This window comes from Helicoverpa armigera, chromosome 25, assembly GCF_030705265.1.
Source record: "Helicoverpa armigera isolate CAAS_96S chromosome 25, ASM3070526v1, whole genome shotgun sequence".
Taxonomy (NCBI): Eukaryota; Metazoa; Arthropoda; class Insecta; order Lepidoptera; family Noctuidae; genus Helicoverpa; species Helicoverpa armigera.
The window spans coordinates 4,385,442-4,403,507 of NC_087144.1; the positions used below are offsets into that span (position 1 = coordinate 4,385,442).

Sequence of the window (18,066 nt, forward strand, 5' to 3'; positions counted from 1 at the left end):
CGCGGGCTAAACCGCGGATAAGTGCTATTAAATACACATGGTGTATGTAGATATTTGGAGCGTGGCTGTGCCACGAATTAAGTCCAATGTGTCAAATGTCCAAAACTCCGAAAATCTAAAACAAATTCGGTACCACATATTTATTCGGAGTTGAACCTAGGACAAATATGCACGGTACGGCCACTCGATTAACCCCTAAGCGGTAGACTAATTGTTGGGCTAAAGGTTGAAATGAATATTGAGTAAGTATGAAATTTTTATATCTATAGAAACAAAAATGTTTCATGAAAGCTCACTCATAATAAAACAGTAGTTACCTAAAAGTGCAGTTTACCTACGTCTTGTTCTAGCTTTGACTAGTAACTTTTACCTAATCAGTTAATTTTTCAAGTCTTTAGTTATTATAAGCAATCGTGGTGTGTTGACTGCCCGACTGTGCTCTTGACTGTGATCTTCCAAAAATTAAAAAACGAAACGTACAAATGGTACAAACCTCTGTAGATGGATGAGCGTAAAGAAAAAAAAAAGAAAACTTAGCGCCAAAAAAGAAAATTCCATTTTCAATTTTCTTTTATTCTCCGGCCGTAACTTATTTTTTTGCGTCGATTTTCCATCGGTGTTCGCGTATCACCTTAAATTTTATAGGCTTGGAATAGCGTCTACTTGAGATTACGGTTTTAAACAAATACTTGCGTCGCTATGGCGGGAAGGCTGTGGCCGGCATTCCACTTCAGTGGCGGGTCGCGAGCGGTAGCCCGCGCTTTTTTTTATCTGTGCATTTTCGTAAGACATAGTGCCGAGTTGAGAAAAAAGTAAAAATGTTAAAATATACGATGAAAAAATATTGTGCGGAAGGGAGTAAATTCAACCAAATTATTGTCGCTAGTTTGAGTGAGTACTTTTCTGTTTTTAATAATACCTATACTTAGTTTTAGGAAAATTGTATTAGTTCCATTTTCCGTACACTATTTTTATTGCCACATATACAATAAAGTATAGGTATACCTAGCGAAAGGGAAATTACTTATTTATTACAAGTACACAATCAGATTACTAAAAAATGATTAGGAATTATATTATTCAGTTTTAAAACTTTGGCGATCATACCGGTCATCTGAAAATCTCGTATTACGTATAGGGAAATCTCCTATTACATTAGCTCTTATAAAACACAAAAGATTATGCTACACAAACGGACAAACGGGCATTGCGTATAATGTTTGGTAAATACGAAACCAATTGGAAAGGTTTTTCGATAACTCTCGATTAATTGTTGATATTTTCACGACCACCTGTGATCGGTGGAAAACTACTGAAATATGTGTAAAATTATCAGAAGATCTTTGAAATTGTAAACTATGTTCGCTCATTCATACGAATAGTTAAAGCGATAAGCTACAAGTTCGTCTCTATTTCAATATCTAGATGGCACACACAGTTATTGTTGATTTAAAATAGTAGCGCTGCGTTTTGCAGGTTCGATCCTGGACTAAATTCCAGAGATATTTTTGTGATGAACGTACCTATAACATAAAATAAATAAAGCGTTCATTACTTAATTTGAACTTAATTTCCACCTACACTTCGACCTAGATGGCGCAATGGTCACCATGCCGGACTGCCGAACCTGAGGTCCCGGGTTCGATTCCCGGTTCGGACGACATGTGTCTGATGAGCATGTTTGTTGGCCGTGGTCTGGGTGTTACAATATGTATTTATCAATATGTATATATGTAGCTATATGTAGTTTATCAGTTGTGTTAGCACCCATAACACAAGTTAATTAATAACTTACCATGGGGCTAACCGACCGTGTGTGAAAATGTGTCCAGACATTATTGTCCAGACATTATATAAGTGGTGATTTACACATTAATGGCATTAATAAAACTTATTAAAGAGAACTTATTATTAAAAAAAACTTTGTAGGCGAAATAAAAAGGATGCGCTTTGCGAAGTTTCTTCTTAGGAATTGTATATATATGGGTTATATGGTTTTAATTGAAACTCGGTACTTACCTCCACGCATTGTCGAAATAGGATTGTGTCGACCACAGACGACCGGTCACATGGACAGGCATCCTTTCGGAGTAGCTACGGATCGCTTAGAAGAAACTATTTTCAATTATTTCGGCTGCCTAAGAAAAACTCGTAAATCCGTTAATCGGATTCAGTTAATCAGCACCATAAACTACTGCTAGCTATTAAAGTAGTTAACCACGTAATCGGTATTAATGAAAATGTTATTACATAACCATTCATTTGATTTAAGACGGAAAATTAGGCGAGGATTTTTTGAAAATCTATGCTCAACACTATCATAGGAAATAAGAGAGAAGTTAGTACTTGGGTGTACCTATCTCTGAATTCAGTTCACGTTACAAACGGCTGAATAATTAATGTAAATAGGCTCGTCTCTGAGCCTTTTCCCAACTATGTTGGGGTCGACTTCCAGTGTTACCGGAGTCAGCTGAGTACCAGTGTTTTACAAGGAGCGACTGCCTATCTGACCTCTCCAACCCAGTTACCCGGGCAACCCGATACCCGTTTGTTAGACTGGCTTCTGACTACCCGTAACGACTACCAAGGATGTTCAGTGAAAGCATCCTCTTTCATATAGGGAAATAATTTTCTAACGACTATTTCCATTTATTCATCTATTTGTGGATTTGTTTATGTATGGGGCTAATGTCATAATGTCATATTCTCTGTTTAACAGTTAAGTAATCCAACTAGACATATCGGGTGTGTCGTTCACAATCACATTAAATGAAATGCGTTAAAATACTGTTTAATATCCTATGTCGTTTAGCACAAAGAGAAAAAAAAAATACGTAAAAATAAAAAAATGCATTTTTCAAACAAAGTAAATAGAATAAAAATGTGCGAAAATTAGAACACCATATAACAGTCAGTCATTACAAACAACCGAAATTCTCCCTTGAAAACTGACATCTGTCAACTGTTCAAAATATTCGATACTCCTAACTTTATCTCTGCTTTACACATGATGTTGTAAATTATAAAAACGAAAAATGACTCCTGTGGCTAAACCTCTGAATGGATAAGTTTTTTTTTTACAATTCGCTATAGAATATTAAGTATATGCGATAGGATTTAATGTGATTGTGAACGACACACCCTGTATATGGGTTGTCATATGGTCACATGACAATGGGATCATTTTAAAAATCTCCATTCACTCAACTGTCCATTTCTACTCCTACACTGATAACTTACGAAAATGAATGAAACAATTGATAAACAGTAACTGCCAACCTATTGAAGCTGTTAAGGTTGCTGCGGTTTTGTCATATAGATTATATTTGTAGTAAATTAAGAATTTGCTTTGTAAGTTTTATCATTTACATAAGTTATAAAGTTCCTATAAATATTTTAAGATGTCTATATTTAGGTTCTTTAAAATTAAGTTAAAAAATATATATCTACGTAATGACTGAGTAGTTATACTGTCAGTGGTAGTTTATAATTTATGTACCTATGTAAATCAATGAGACTCACCACACCACCCCCACATTCAAACCGCTAAAAGCTTTAATTGTTTATACACGTGTAAAATAATAAATCCTCCGAGCCTTTTCCCAATCATGTTGTGATCGGCTTCCAGTCTAACCGGATTCAGCTGAGTACCAGTGCTTTACAAGAAGCGACTGCCTATCTGACCTCCACAACCCAGTTACCCGGGCAACCCGATACCCCTTGGTTAGACTGGTTTCTGACTACCCGTAACGACTGCCAAGGATGTTCAATGACAGCCGGGACCTACAGTTTAACGTGCCATCCGAAACACCGTCAATGGTGTCTAAGATATACCTACTTAGAAAGTACATACAAACTTAGAAAAGTTGCATTAGTACTTGCCTGACCTGGGATCGAACCCGCGCCCTCGTACTTGAGAGGTTGGTCCTTTACCCACTAGGCCACCACTAGGACTTTTCAAAAAAATTACTGAAATATAGAATATTGTGATTCTCCAAAAATCTTCGAAAAAACCAGTATGAAAGACAAAAAAATATATCCGAATTGAGAACCTCCTCCTTTTTGGGAAATAGGTTGAAAAGTAGGCATGCTGCTATTCTTTTTTATCCATACTTCAAGGGAAATCCATACTACAGGATTGTAGAATATATTTATAATTTATAAAATAACATTTAAAACATTGTTATCATGAATATGTGATATTTTGAAATCAATTGACTTGCTACAAAACGTTACAATACGAATAAACTTATATCATTGAATGTGCGTTTATGTAAATTATCATTGAACATTTTAAACTTTAACACATTGTGTTTTGTTCGTGAATCAATTCTTCACTTACCTCGAAGAAATGTAGTTTTTCGATTAATCATGATCGATATATTATCCTTATAAAGGTCGCCGTCGACGCTGGATGCAGGTCGCCTCCAACAGGTAAGTATCTGTGGAGATCTAAGGGGGAGGCCTATGTTCAGCAGTGGACGTCCTATGGCTAAGATGATGATGTGATATACTATTTAATACCTAGAGCTTTTGACCAGCGATTATACCCACTTCCTAAGGGAACTACTTTCCCCAAACGGGTAAAATATAGTCTATGTTCCTTTTCTCTGACTCTGAGCTAGGTTATCTGTGTACCAAATTTCATTAAAATCAATCAGTTTTGGGCTGAAAGCGCGACGAAAAACCGGAGAGTTACTTTCGCGTATTCAATAATATTGGTAAAGATTTTATCAGTACTCATGTAAGTTGGTATGTTGGCAATGCTATCCTTCATCTACCTACAATAACAGGGATGTCAGATGTCTGTAAAAAAACAATTTGTTTATTTTACTGGATTATCTTTGTTTAATTTATATTACAAAGCTGAAGAGTTTGCTTGAACGCGCTAATTTTAGAAACCGATTTGGAAATTCTTTCAGTCCTACAAAGCCATGGGAAGGCTATAGGCTATCTTTTATCCAGGTTCGTGCCGAGGTCCCCACTGGATGCGGGTGAAACCGCTGGCAAAAGCTAGTAAATAAATATACCTACAGATAGGAAACTTTCTTATTTTCCTGGAACAGTTGTAGATAGCAGGAAGCCGCTTAGATTGCAGTTTACATGCAACTGCATAGTTATTATAAACGCATTATGTCACACCTGATAATTAGTGGCAGATATTTTTAGCACTACGGTAAATCCTTTTTTTTACATCTACAACAAACCTTTGCATAGGCATGGTTCTATGAAGAAAAGTTATGTTTTTCAGAGTTTTTTAGAGATGATAGAGATTTGATTTTTAGATGCTTTCAGTTCGAGTCCTAATTAGGCCTACCTATAAGAGAAAATAATTAGACCTAAAAAAGAAGAAAAGCACGTGTAATTTGATGACACCTTCATAATAAGAAAAAATAGAATTTTACAGAATAGGTTACTTATAGGTTTAGGTTTATTTATTGTTTGAACAAATGTTTCAAAGCTGTTGTATAACTTAAAGAGTAAGAACAATGCGGATTAAAGAGTAGGTATATAAATAAAAATTAATTATCATTAATCTGAAGTTATTTCTTATTTGTTCATTACAAGTAGGTCTAGGTACCTACATTAATTTCTTGCAAAACGAGAATTACGAAAATATAAAATTGATTGCAAAGTTTATGGGTATTTCTAAAACTTTTTGGTAGGCGCTCAAACGCCAATTTTTTTCCTTATCTATGAGGAAAACCACATATTTTTCGCTTTTCAAAGATTCTATAATTTCGATATATAAATCAAACTTTACTAATAATGCTTAGGTAAGTATTTATTCATTTAGATTATGTAGTAACGTAAAGTTTACGTTTATATTCGTGCCAGGTTCCCCGTTAAGATAAAACTTACTAGCCCATATATATGTATATTTTGAAAACAATAGGCTCATTTCCAATGAGTTTGTAGGGCACAATAATAAATAACTGGGACATGTCATTATACAATATGAACCCAATTATTAGCAATGTTTGCACAAGTGTTTGTCGGTGTAACTGAGAATATATCTAAGTAAACGCTTCTTAGGCCAAACGGGAAAGCAGATGATATGATAAGGATTCCGCATGCGTACTTTTTGTATATTGCATGCGATCGTCAAATGTTTTGGCAATACAGAATCATTAATTTCTAAGTAATAGAGCGAGTTAATAAGTAATCAATGACCTACATAAAGAAAATGCTCTACATATATTATAAGCCCTCTTTGCAACGCCTGAAAAAGGTCCTTAAGCTTACCTACCTTAACATTACACCTGTAAATACCTTAACGAATATTTTGAGTTTGAACATCATTATATCACCAAAGATATTAATTAACTCTTTTGTAATCGGGGAAAAAATACTCAAGCGTAGGAGAAGCGTTACTTCTCATTAGTAGAGGTAGAAATTGTAACTATGGTGAAGAAATGTTCTCAGAAGTTTCTTACTGATTCTATTTTGTGACAAGCGGTAAAGTTGTAATATCTATAATGCATTAGGCACTTATTCTATTATTATGTATAAGTCAGAACATATAGGTACTCGTGGGCTGCGGGATTGTTCGGAAGACTTACCGTGGCCCTGGTACATAAAGGGCTTAAGAAGGAACATGATGGGTTTTAGTCAGTAGATAAGAGTCTGACACTCCCTCGCGCTGCTAACCCGCAGCGGGATCCATAAAAAAAGAACATATACCTAGGTTCGTAAACTGGATGCAAATCATGTATCCAAGGAGTATGCACGAAATGAGTTCACCTTTAAAGAGAATTGGATAGTTTACGTTATCATTGTACGCACTGGTACGCGTTCTAAGAACGAAACAATACATTCAATGAGGTCTCTTCCGCCTGTAATTGTCGCCTTGCCGTATCTCATATCATAAGATTAAAAGATGTTACCATTCATACTTAGTTACCTTTCATAACGATCCCCTTCAATGAATCAAAAGCAACGAACCGATCGTATTTTTGGACTTAAGAGAAGAAGAAATTGCCTAAAAATGTATAAAATCTATGTATGTATATGCAAGGAGAGAATTTCCAAATCATTGTTATATGGTCATGGTGGCCTAGTGGATAAAGCACCAATCTCTCATATGGGTGTGTGGGTTCGATTCCATATCAGGCAGGTACCAATGCAACACTTCTAAGTTTGTATGTACTTTCTAAATATATCTTAGACACCAATAGCTGGTAAAAAGGTGAAGGAAAACATCTCGAGGAAACCTGGACTATATAGTCTGAAATCACAAAACCGCATTGAGCAAGCGTGGTGACAAACGCTCAATCCTTCTCAGTGTGAGAGGAGGCCTGTGCCCAGCAGTGGGACGATAAAAGGCTGTAATCGTAGTTAAACCTTTCTTTAACTATCGCTTGGGAAAAGGGATGAGTTAACTTATTATGTCATAGTTATTATTAACGACATATTGAATGCGGTAATTAGTAGTTAATAGCAAAAGCTATGAGTTATCAGAGCTTTGCCTCGTGGCTACAGCATTTGTTAATGAATTGTGTAGATATGTTAATTTTAGGGCCTATGTCAACATGTAGGAGGTATATACGAATATTTCATAAGCTTGTCTATATTGTTTCTTTTCCATGTTGCAGTCTTGCTCCAGTTAGTAAGGAGATAAAACTAGACAATAAAAAACCGGCCAAGTGCGAGTCGGACTCGTGCACGAAGGGTTCCGTAAATTACAGTTAAATCAACCTATCTCAAAAACTATAAGAGATACTTTGATCAAACCAAAAATCGTTGAAAGAGTTAATTAGCATGCATCACCTCTATTTTTTTTAGAATTTTATACCCCGTAGTTATAAAAATAGAGGGGGGGGGACATACTTTTTACGACTTTGAGAGCTGATATCTCAAAAACCGTTCACTTTAAGAAAAATGTTTTTTAGAAAACTTTATATCATTTTAAAATACCTTTCCATTGATACCCCACACGGGTATGTACATCGAAAAAAAAAATTTCATCCCTCAGTTACATGTATGGGGGGCCCCACCCCCAATTCTTTTTTTTACTATTTAGTGTCATATTTTTGTAGCGGTTCATACAACACATATTCCCATCAAATTTCATCACTGTAGTACTTATAGTTTCCGAGTAAATCGGCTGTGACAGACGGACAGACGGACAGACGGACAGACGGACAGACGGACATGACGAAACTATAAGGGTTCCGTTTTTGCCATTTTGGCTACGGAACCCTAAAAACTATCATCATGTAACTCTATATACATATAGATATATATATACTACATATAGAATACCTTCATATTAAATGTAAATACGTAATAAAAATAGTATGTCACATAATAAATCACATGAAATGATAAATTGAAAAATATGTATGTTGAATGTTCAAATTAAATCATTTCAGCTGATAAGAAATAAATAATTATGTAGTTATCTACATAATCTATCTTATGTAGATATCTTAATTATGTAGATGTCACTAGATAATAAATCATTTCATAAATATGATCTACATAATTTTCCACGTGGCACCACTTGACTTCCGGTCCCCTATTGTGGTGCGCACATTTCGTGTCATCAAGACACTATCCAAACAGTAGCCAGCGGCATTATATGATATGAGCAATTTTTGCTATTAAAATTGGTAAATCCAAATAAGAAAGCCAGATATTTAAATAGCACCTACGAATCCTACTATGAATAGGATGGAATCAATTGCATTATAATTTTCAATTTTCGTTTATTCATTGTATAAAACATGTATTTACATTTTTAAACATTAAATATAAAAAATAGGTAGCCACCGATATCGCGCAGTCATTATTCAATCATTGTTTTAGCGTTAAAATCCTTTATGGACTACTTAAACAAACATCATCAAAAAGTTATGAATACTTACTAAAATCACAGTTAAGTCAATAAGTAGGTATGGCAAAACAATGTGTTCGTTAGTCCCAGACTCATTGATTTATCGATACATATGTTACTATACAAATATTTAGCTTCAATCAAAAAGTAAAAATCGGGTAAAATTATACTTACTTTATTGGTATGGTTACTTTATTTTTAACATCTTGAAGATTTTCTTTTCGCTTACTCTATCTGTTTTCCTGCGGTTTCACCCGCGTCCCGAGGGGATTACTCCCCGTACGCTGATAACATATCCAATAAGTAGCCTATGTTACTCGGGAATAGTGTAGCTATCCAACAGCGAAAGGTTTTTAAAGCGGTTCAGTAGTTGAGGGTAGTTGATTTTGCTAGAGAGAGAATTTAGCCCCATAAAGTAATTTCAAATTCCTATCTCAAGTAAGCATATCCACAGGTAAAAAAAGAAAGGTTTAGATATTTGTCGCTGAAAACCAGCGCTGGGACTCTGTCTCGTTTCAGGTCGCAGCATTATGCTGAGCGAGGGCCGTATGGAGCGCTTTAAGACGCATATTTTCCCCTTCTATCATTATTTCTGTATAATGTGCCTAATTTTAAGTGTGTGTATGCGTCTTTTGTTGCGCAGTAAAAATTATTTTCTTTCTTCTTTTCTTTCTTTAAGTACATAGATAATTGGGAACGGGCGTTAAAGTACGTAGGTAGGCGACTAGTAACAATGTGCTCTATAATTAAAGCTACGATAAATTATAAATAGTTACCTACTACTTACGTGCGTGTATGATCTCATAAGTATGATATAGCAAATGAATAGCAATCTAGAATTGTCGAGACTGCTGGGCGACTGAAGCGAGTCAACAAGCCAATGTATTGGCGACCCTACCCAATTGATCCGGGACAATTAATGACCCTGCGTGAACTTGTGTCCCTCAATCGTACCTACGGCTGAGGAATTCCTTGAAGCTTTTTGTAAACAACTATGTTAATTGTGGACTAGATAGATTTATTTTAAGGTAACCGTCCGTTACTCTAGTTTTCAAAGCTTTGAGCGTTTATTTCAAGAGCCATGTGACCTTTCTGACTTTCTGAAACTGTATTTCAAAACAGACTAAAGCATGATTACTTAAAAATGCTCTACAATCGGTACAAAAAAACGCACCGCGATAATGATAAAAAGCTCGCTCTACCAGATATTTAGTTTATGTCAGAAAAGTAACTCAATAATTGACGCGATGCGTAAAATACTGAAGGATGTTTTCGTGGAAAACTCTCGATAGGTAAGGGACGTAACTATACAAACTAAACACTTCTTATGGTCGTTTGATGTTGTTTACGGGAACAACATCAAACGACCATAAGTTATATGTTTCTCGCCACGATAAACTCTCTACAGAGTTTTCTTGCTGCAGTCGTCGAGAGATTGAATACTTGCAAAATACCAATTTCACAGGGTACCTACACCCAGATCTAGGGTACCCAAGAAATTGGCCCCTGTTCAACACACCTTCCTCTTCCGCCAGTCTAACAGGGTCAGGCAGCTACTTAACATACATAACCCCATGATGATCTGGCAGCGAGTCAATTGCACGTGCGCTCATCACCCATCCATTTGATAGGTCACACATGTACGCTAACTAATTAGACACTGATTAGTACGACAAAGATTGTTTTGTTTGTAATCTGAGCAATTGAGAATGTACGGAAAAATTATGAGTTATGATCGGCGAGGTTTATTAAACTGTTTTTTGTTTGTCATGTTTTCGTAATGCAGACGAAACTGATTTTAATTGACCTCATATTTGAGGTACTTTTGGACTCGTTTAAATTGTTTATGCGTGAGGGTACAACGCAGTTTGTTTTGGTCTCCATTTGTAATGATAAATGATTAACGTCTTCTTTTATTTTGAGCGCAAAGACGCAGTTGTTTTGAAATTCCTCTTGAAAACCAATGTGCCAAACCAATTTGATATTTTATAGCTAGATTTTTGTACAAAATATAATATGCTAAACATCACATAACACTTTCTTCTTGCAGTGGTCCTCCCAGTATTTTCATACGGCACGGCGATTGGCTGGATATCCCCCATGGGTCCCCGACTGATGTCTGAAGAGACCCCGGCCGCGGCTCCCGTGCATCCAGACACCATATCCTGGATGGCGTCAGTAGTGTACTTGGTGGGAACTCCCACTGTGTTCTTGTTTGGGTACATCGTGGATAACTTTGGGAGAAAAAAGGCTTTGATGGTCACGTCGTTTTCTATGGCTGTAAGTTGTGAATTTTATTATGTTTTAGTACAATAAATGATTAATTGTATTTGCCTGAAGTACAACTTACCTCTATAGCTATCTTTTTTGCAGGGCCGCGCCGCCCCTGTGTGCGAAGTGTGCGGCGCACACAGGCGCCAAGACAATAGGGGCGCCGCGCCGCCACTGCCACCTAAATTATTTTGTTACCTATATGATTGTTTTTTGTAGTGGAGTATCGACAAGTAGGTACAATACGCGCAACATAGGCCTTGTAAACTACAAAACATCTATAACGCTTATTGAACAAGTCTCTCAATATTTAATGTTTATTATTATTCACGTTTATGGTTTCATTTTACGTTTAGGGTTTTAGTTTACATTCCTTACGAGCTCAACGTTAAAACGGCGGCAGTTCTTTGAACCAGAATAATACTACGAACCAGAATAATTCTATATAAATAATACTACGATCCGTTGCGTGCGATACGTCCGTTGCGTACGATACCGACAAGTGGACGCTTAGCTTTAACAAACAATTTTAAAAAATTCGCGCTCGCTACGCTCGCGGCTGTTCACTTGTCAGTGCCTACCGTTCATTCTAAAACCCAAAGTCCCAAAACTCAAAAATTTTCGCGCTCGCTACGCTCGCGGCTGTTCGCTTGTCAGTATAGTTCTTTCTAACATGATTAGAGTACTTTTATGTCCCAAACAAAAGTCAAACATTTTCGCGCTCGCTGCGCTCGCGGCTGTTCGCTTGTCGGTACCGTTCCTTCTAACATGATTAGAGTACTTTTATGTCCCAAAACTCAAAAATTTTCGCGCTCGCTGCGCTCGCGACTGCACCTTGCACCGTTCTTTATTATACAAGTTTAGGTGCTTTAGTGACCCAAAGCTCAAAAATTTTTGCGCTCGCTACGCTCTGCTTTATTTTCCACTTCTTTTATTTTTTCAATCCTTTTTTAGCCGAACCTAGAAGGTAGCGCCGCTTGTAAGTCCTTTTATTAACAAGAAAATAACTCCTAGCTCACAACAGACTTTTCACGTAGAACAAAGGGCCTCGCATAGACCTGCCGCACGTAGCCTCGCAATGGCTAGGGCCGCCGCTGACTGGAGAACATTTATTTCAGTCAAATTTAACAATTAAAAATATTCATTCAAAAATTAAATTCGTTTTATGATTCGTTAAAAAAGAGGCGCTTCATAGGTTTCGCACACAGGCGCTGCCGGGGGTCGGCGCGGCCCTGCTTTTTTGTATAAACCACCTAACGATTCCTACGTTAGTTATAAAAATACAAAATCCAAATTTGGATCCAGTATCAAGTTTCTAATAGCTCTAGTTTGGACTTAGTGATAATAACATGGTTTATAGGTACCTTCGCACTGTAGGATAAAAATACATGAAAAATACGCACCCTCTGGCTTTACAGACTATCAGATTTTAGATGACCGATCTCTAGGAAACATGTTTCAAAATCTAAGCCCACATTCTCCTTTCAGGCATGTTGGGGCTTAAAGCTGTACTCAACAGAAACATGGGCCCTCATAACAGCCCGAGCAATAGTTGGCCTCGGCGTCAGTGGCTCCTACGTCGTCACGCCTCTTTACATCAAGGAGATCAGCGAAGACTCCATTAGAGGAACTCTTGGGAGCTTGGTGGTACTGTCGCAGAACTTGGGCAATCTATTTGCGTATGTCATGGGGGAGTATTTGAGCTACCATGCGATGCTATGGGTCTGTCTCATCGTGCCGTTGTTGCATCTGGTCCTGTTTACTGCGATGCCGGAGACGCCGTCGTATTTGCTGAAGTGTGGGAAGGTTGAGGTGAGATTTCTTTTAATTTAATTTATCTACAAGTATTTTTTAAGGTGAAATAAAGTTAATAAATAGGTAAATACAGTCAATTAATGTTACAAAAGCCAATAATTTATCTACATAATTTTGCAGAATACCTTAATACAATTTTTTGTTTGGCGTTTTACATTAGTCCACCATAAGGTGGAAGTGGACAAAGTCTAGTAACCAGGAGGATAGGAATGATCTTCAGTCCTACAGGATCTAAAAAAAACCAGTATGTCGGTATCACAGTTTAAATACCTACAACTAGATAATAGGACTTAGGTACCTATCTTTTAAGATTTGTAGGATTCGTTGTTTAAAGAATTAAAATACAATAGTTAGGAACTATTACCCGTCATTAACGACATCTAGGCATTCTTTTACCCAGTAATAACAAGTCCCCCCCACCGTTTGTCCAGGAAGCCCGTGACGCACTAGCCTGGCTGCGGTGCCGCGAGTCCTCGGAGCCGGCCGTGGACACCGAACTGCAGAACTTATTGCTCGAGCTAGAGCAGAGCAAGTCGGGCAAGCTCATCGATGCGCTCAAGACGCTTGGTAAGAAACTACAAACCTCGTAATTATTTGCGAATGAGACTTATTTTATTTATTAGGGACAAAAAACAAAATCCTTAAACTAAATAAGAAACATGTAACCCACATCTTTGTCCTTAGTATACCTAATTAAAAGTTTGTTTAGTAGGAATTTTCAGTGCGGAAGGAAGCTACGGCAAAATCTATAGGAACTTGATTGATAAGCATTTTTATTCATGAAGAGTTTACTAAATTAATTCAAAACTTATCTCGATTCAAACATATTTTTTTGTCCCGACTTGTGTCGTAACGTCATAGATGATTTTTGTGGTGATTATCATAACTAAGCTTAATAATGCTTGTGTTTGGAATAGGTACATGTCATCACTGCAACGGGTACCTAAGGATCGCATTCATTCTCGATCGCAACGCGAACCACTGAGCCATTGGTTTGTTAAGTGCTATTAACAATTTAAGTACAGTAGCCGCAACAGCTAACTAGCCATCTCTTCCCGTTAAACCTATAGGGCCAAGAATCTCCGCTACTCAATGACCCAGCAACAGCCAGCTAGAGCCATTAATTGTGTGTTCAGACGAGCGTCTAACAATAAGCAAACGTCTGGTCACCGGTAACGGGACGAGGACAAACAGACAAACATTGTTTGTGCACGCTAATGCTCTCGACGTGTTTGACTAACTTATAATATAGGTTTTTGGGTTAGAACCGACCTTTTTTGAGTTATATGGGTAATGGAACCTGTTTGGTTTTAACACTTGCACTGTAAGTTTAGAAAGTGTCAGGACCAAAATACTATCCCTTAAGTTCGTAATTTTTTTGACGGTCAAATAATAATACTTATTGAAATCTCAAATAGTTTAAAATTCTTCACTTTATTGTCCTGTGGTTAATACATAATTAATTAGCATTATTTAACATACTTAACGGATCACTGCCGATAAAAACCGATAACGAGTCATTAAACCTGTTTGGACATTTGCATAAAGTTTGGTTTTAACTTTAACAGATGTCTTTATACCAGCCTACTAAAAATACAAGCAGAGCCTCGTCACAGAGCTAGTATATAGCGACTCGCATTATGTACATTCCCAGGGCTTTTAACACGCAGCCGTTAGACGAAGCTTCCGGACTGAACGTTTGTTCAATGTTGGCTTTGGTAGCGGTCACAATGTTTGTGTGCTCATATTTGTGTATGTAGGTAGCTACATTTTTTCATAACCTACCCGGTTTGAAAAGATGTGATGTGTGTCCAAATGAGAGATAAGTAAAAAAATAAAATAATAAATAGGCACTGAAACAAATTAGGTAACAACAATTAAAATAATTTATGTATCTACAACAGATTTTTAAACCGCTTTAAAAAAAATGGTACGCGTTCGAAGTCGCGGGCGACCGCTAGTAACAAATAAACAGAATATTGTAAACAGACGAAAAGCTGTTTGTGACTTACCAAACCAAACTTATATTTTCAAGGTAACTTATTAATCCTACGGAGTTTCTTGCCGGTGGTTCTCCGCTTTAATGGAGATGGACTCATGGTGGGTCTTAACCCAGTTTTTGGAACCGCGCAACTAGCTTGACCTTTCTTAAGCACCTAATAGGTCTATATTTAATAAAAAACCTTTGACTTTATTTCTCCCACAGTTACCGACCGCAGCACATTCCGTGCTTTCCGCATCGTGCTCATCATCACCGTCGCACGCGAACTCTGCGGCTGCCTCGCCGTGCTACACTTCGCGTCACTCATCTTCAGCAAGGCCAGTGCTGGCGACTGTCTGCTCACTGCCAACCAGCAGGCTGCAGTCCTGGGGCTGGTCCAGTTTGTGGGGTCCTGCACTGCTTCTAGCTTAGTGGAGAGGACTGGGAGAAAGGTGAGTGTTTTGTTGTGCTTTCCGCATAGTCCTCATCTTCAGCAAGGCCAGTGCTGGCGACTGTCTGCTCACTGCCAACCAGCAGGCTGCAGTCTTGGGGCTGGTCCAGTTTGTGGGATCCTGCACTGCTTCGAGTTTAGTGGAGAGGACTGGGAGAAAGGTGAGCGGTTAAGTTTTGTTGTGCTTTCCGCGTAGTCCTCATCTTCAGCAAGGCCAGTGCTGGCGACTGTCTGCTCACTGCCAACCAGCAGGCTGCAGTATTAGGGCTGGTCCAGTTTGTGGGGTCCTGCACTGCTTCGAGTTTGGTGGAGAGGACTGGGAGAAAGGTGAGCGATTAAGTTTTGTTGTGCTTTCCGCACAGTCCTCATCTTCAGCAAGGCCAGTGCTGGCGACTGTCTACTGACTGCCAACCAGCAGGATGTCGTGTTGGGGCTGGTGCAGTTTGTGGGGTCCTGCACTGCTTCCAACTTAGTGGAGAGGACTGGGAGAAAGGTGAGCGGTTAAGATTTGTTGTGCTTTCCGCATAGTCCTCATCTTCAGCAAGGCCAGTGCTGGAGACTGTCTGCTCACTGCCAACCAGCAGGCTGCAGTCCTGGGGCTGGTCCAGTTTGTGGGGTCCTGCACTGCTTCTAGCTTAGTGGAGAGGACTGGGAGAAAGGTGAGCGGTTAAGTTTTGTTGTGCTTTCCGCATAGTCCTCATTTTCAGCAAGGCCAGTGCTGGCGACTGTCTCCTGACTGCCAACCAGCAGGATGTCGTGTTGGGGCTGGTGCAGTTTGTGGGGTCCTGCACTGCTTCCAGCTTAGTGGAGAGGACTGGGAGGAAGGTGAGCGTTAAGTTTTGTTGGTGCAATGTGGTGAATGGTAAACGGTGAAGGATTTTAATTAGGATTGTGTCTGCTGTCTACAATGTACTGTATGTTTTGTCAATTGATGGTGATAACAAGACTATATTTGGCCACTTATAAAAATAAGAGCAGTTTAAAATGAGGATCGTTTTACTTCTTGAAATATTAAGACAAGTTTTCTCTAAAATATGAAGTATATGAAAGATGATGATGGACGCACCAGCTATAATCACTCTTGTTCAATGCGAATTCTTATTTTTTAAGTTTTACTTCATATTCTGAATTTCCCACTAATCTATTATTTCCCTCCCCAGCCACTCCTCGGCACCACCTGCCTAGTATCAGGCATAGCCATGTGTGCTCTCGGCGCGTGGTTCTACGCGCACGTGGGTGCCACCACGGAGACGGCGGGGTGGCTGCCCATCGTGGCGCTGTGTCTGTGCATCTACTGCGACGCCGCTGGGCTGCAACCTGTGCCCTTCGTTATTATGACTGAGATGTTCTCTTTCCAGGTAAGAAGTCTTTTTTTTTGGTTTTATGGCTCTTTAAGGTCTGCCTAAGACCGGGATGGTTGGTGTTCATTGAGAAAGGTCTATGTTTAGCAGGTGGAAATAGGCTCCATTTATAAGTGAATTTTGGAATATGTATTTTATAATGGTCGAAGACCAATAGCAGTTCTTTAAATGTCAGCCATGGATTGAGGATTAACTTTTGTTTGGTGGTGATGATACCCCAATATGGTATCGTGTACCTATAGACCGAGGGGTATCGTGTTTCGCATATAGGTAACTAAATTGAAGTGGTCATATAGAGGTAGATACTCGCTTCATGTAAAATTCAGGAAATCAACCCAAACATAGTCTAGAAGACGTTGATGACACATGTAGATGACTAATAACTTCTCATTTTCCAGCTCCGCGGCACAGTGACAGCGATAGTTATCGCCTTCGCATGCGGTCTCATGTCAGTGGAACTGCGAGTGTTCCAACCAATAGCGGCCTCAGTGGGCCTCTACCTCATCTTCTGGCTTTTCGCCGGCGTCTGTCTCGTCAGCACCATTTATATCGCCTGCGTCGTCCCAGAAACTAAAATGAGGTCCCTTGACGAAATCTACGCGGAAATCGGAGGCAAGAACACCAAAAAGAGCAAAGAAAAGGACTGCGAAGCCGACGTCACAAAACTGTAGGCTATGACGTCACCTGTCATGGCGGATACATTTTGAGGTTAGGAATGTCAAAGTATTGATTGCTCGTTCGTTAGAATGGCTTAACAGTGATATTTTGCACTTAATTGTGTAGCTAGTTGTAGTTTTAGTGTTAGGCGTTTGAATACAAGCTCACTCGGGGTTTTTGTATGTCGAGAGCCGATCTCTTTGGTCGCTGGGTTTTTCCTATACTTGGGCTCAATAATCCGGCGGCCAGGCTCACTATCTCAGGATATATCTATTAACCTACTAACGTCTAGTTCGTAAAGACTTGTACTGTAGTTTAGGAAGTAGAATAGTGTAATACAATAATTTATTTGAAGATATGAGTGAGCTTGTACAAATACTCAGCTACGCGAAGTAGGTACCTATAGTCTATAGTTTAGCGTTTCTTGGTGTCTTTCCAATTGTCTCTGTTTTTGAGGCCATAGGCTTTAATGTATAATTATTATTATTGGCCTAGTTATTTTAATTAAGTCGCCATGTTTAATAGGTATAAGCTTGTTTCTATGAATTCTTTCAACGGATATAAAGAAAAATAATTTGTAGGTAGTATTTAATTTATAACAGTAAATTAAGTTCCAATTGAGGCATATTGAGGCCTCAGTTTTGTAGGCTTTATTTGACAACAATATTACCTATTTCTATACTGTGTTGTT

The 18,066-nt window shown here is 38.4% G+C and overlaps 1 protein-coding gene across 1 annotated transcript; it reads left to right on the plus strand.

The window, feature by feature from the left end:
• Positions 1-703: 703 nt before the first annotated feature.
• Positions 704-17,966, plus strand: LOC110379442 (facilitated trehalose transporter Tret1). The gene is made up of 7 exons (XM_049845640.2): positions 704-891; positions 10,890-11,119; positions 12,599-12,922; positions 13,357-13,492; positions 15,132-15,358; positions 16,518-16,715; positions 17,117-17,966. The coding sequence occupies exons 1-7, from the start codon at positions 819-821 to the stop codon at positions 17,387-17,389; spliced, it is 1,461 nt and encodes a 486-aa protein (XP_049701597.1). The 5' UTR covers positions 704-818; the 3' UTR covers positions 17,390-17,966.
• The last annotated feature ends 100 nt before the right edge of the window (positions 17,967-18,066 follow it).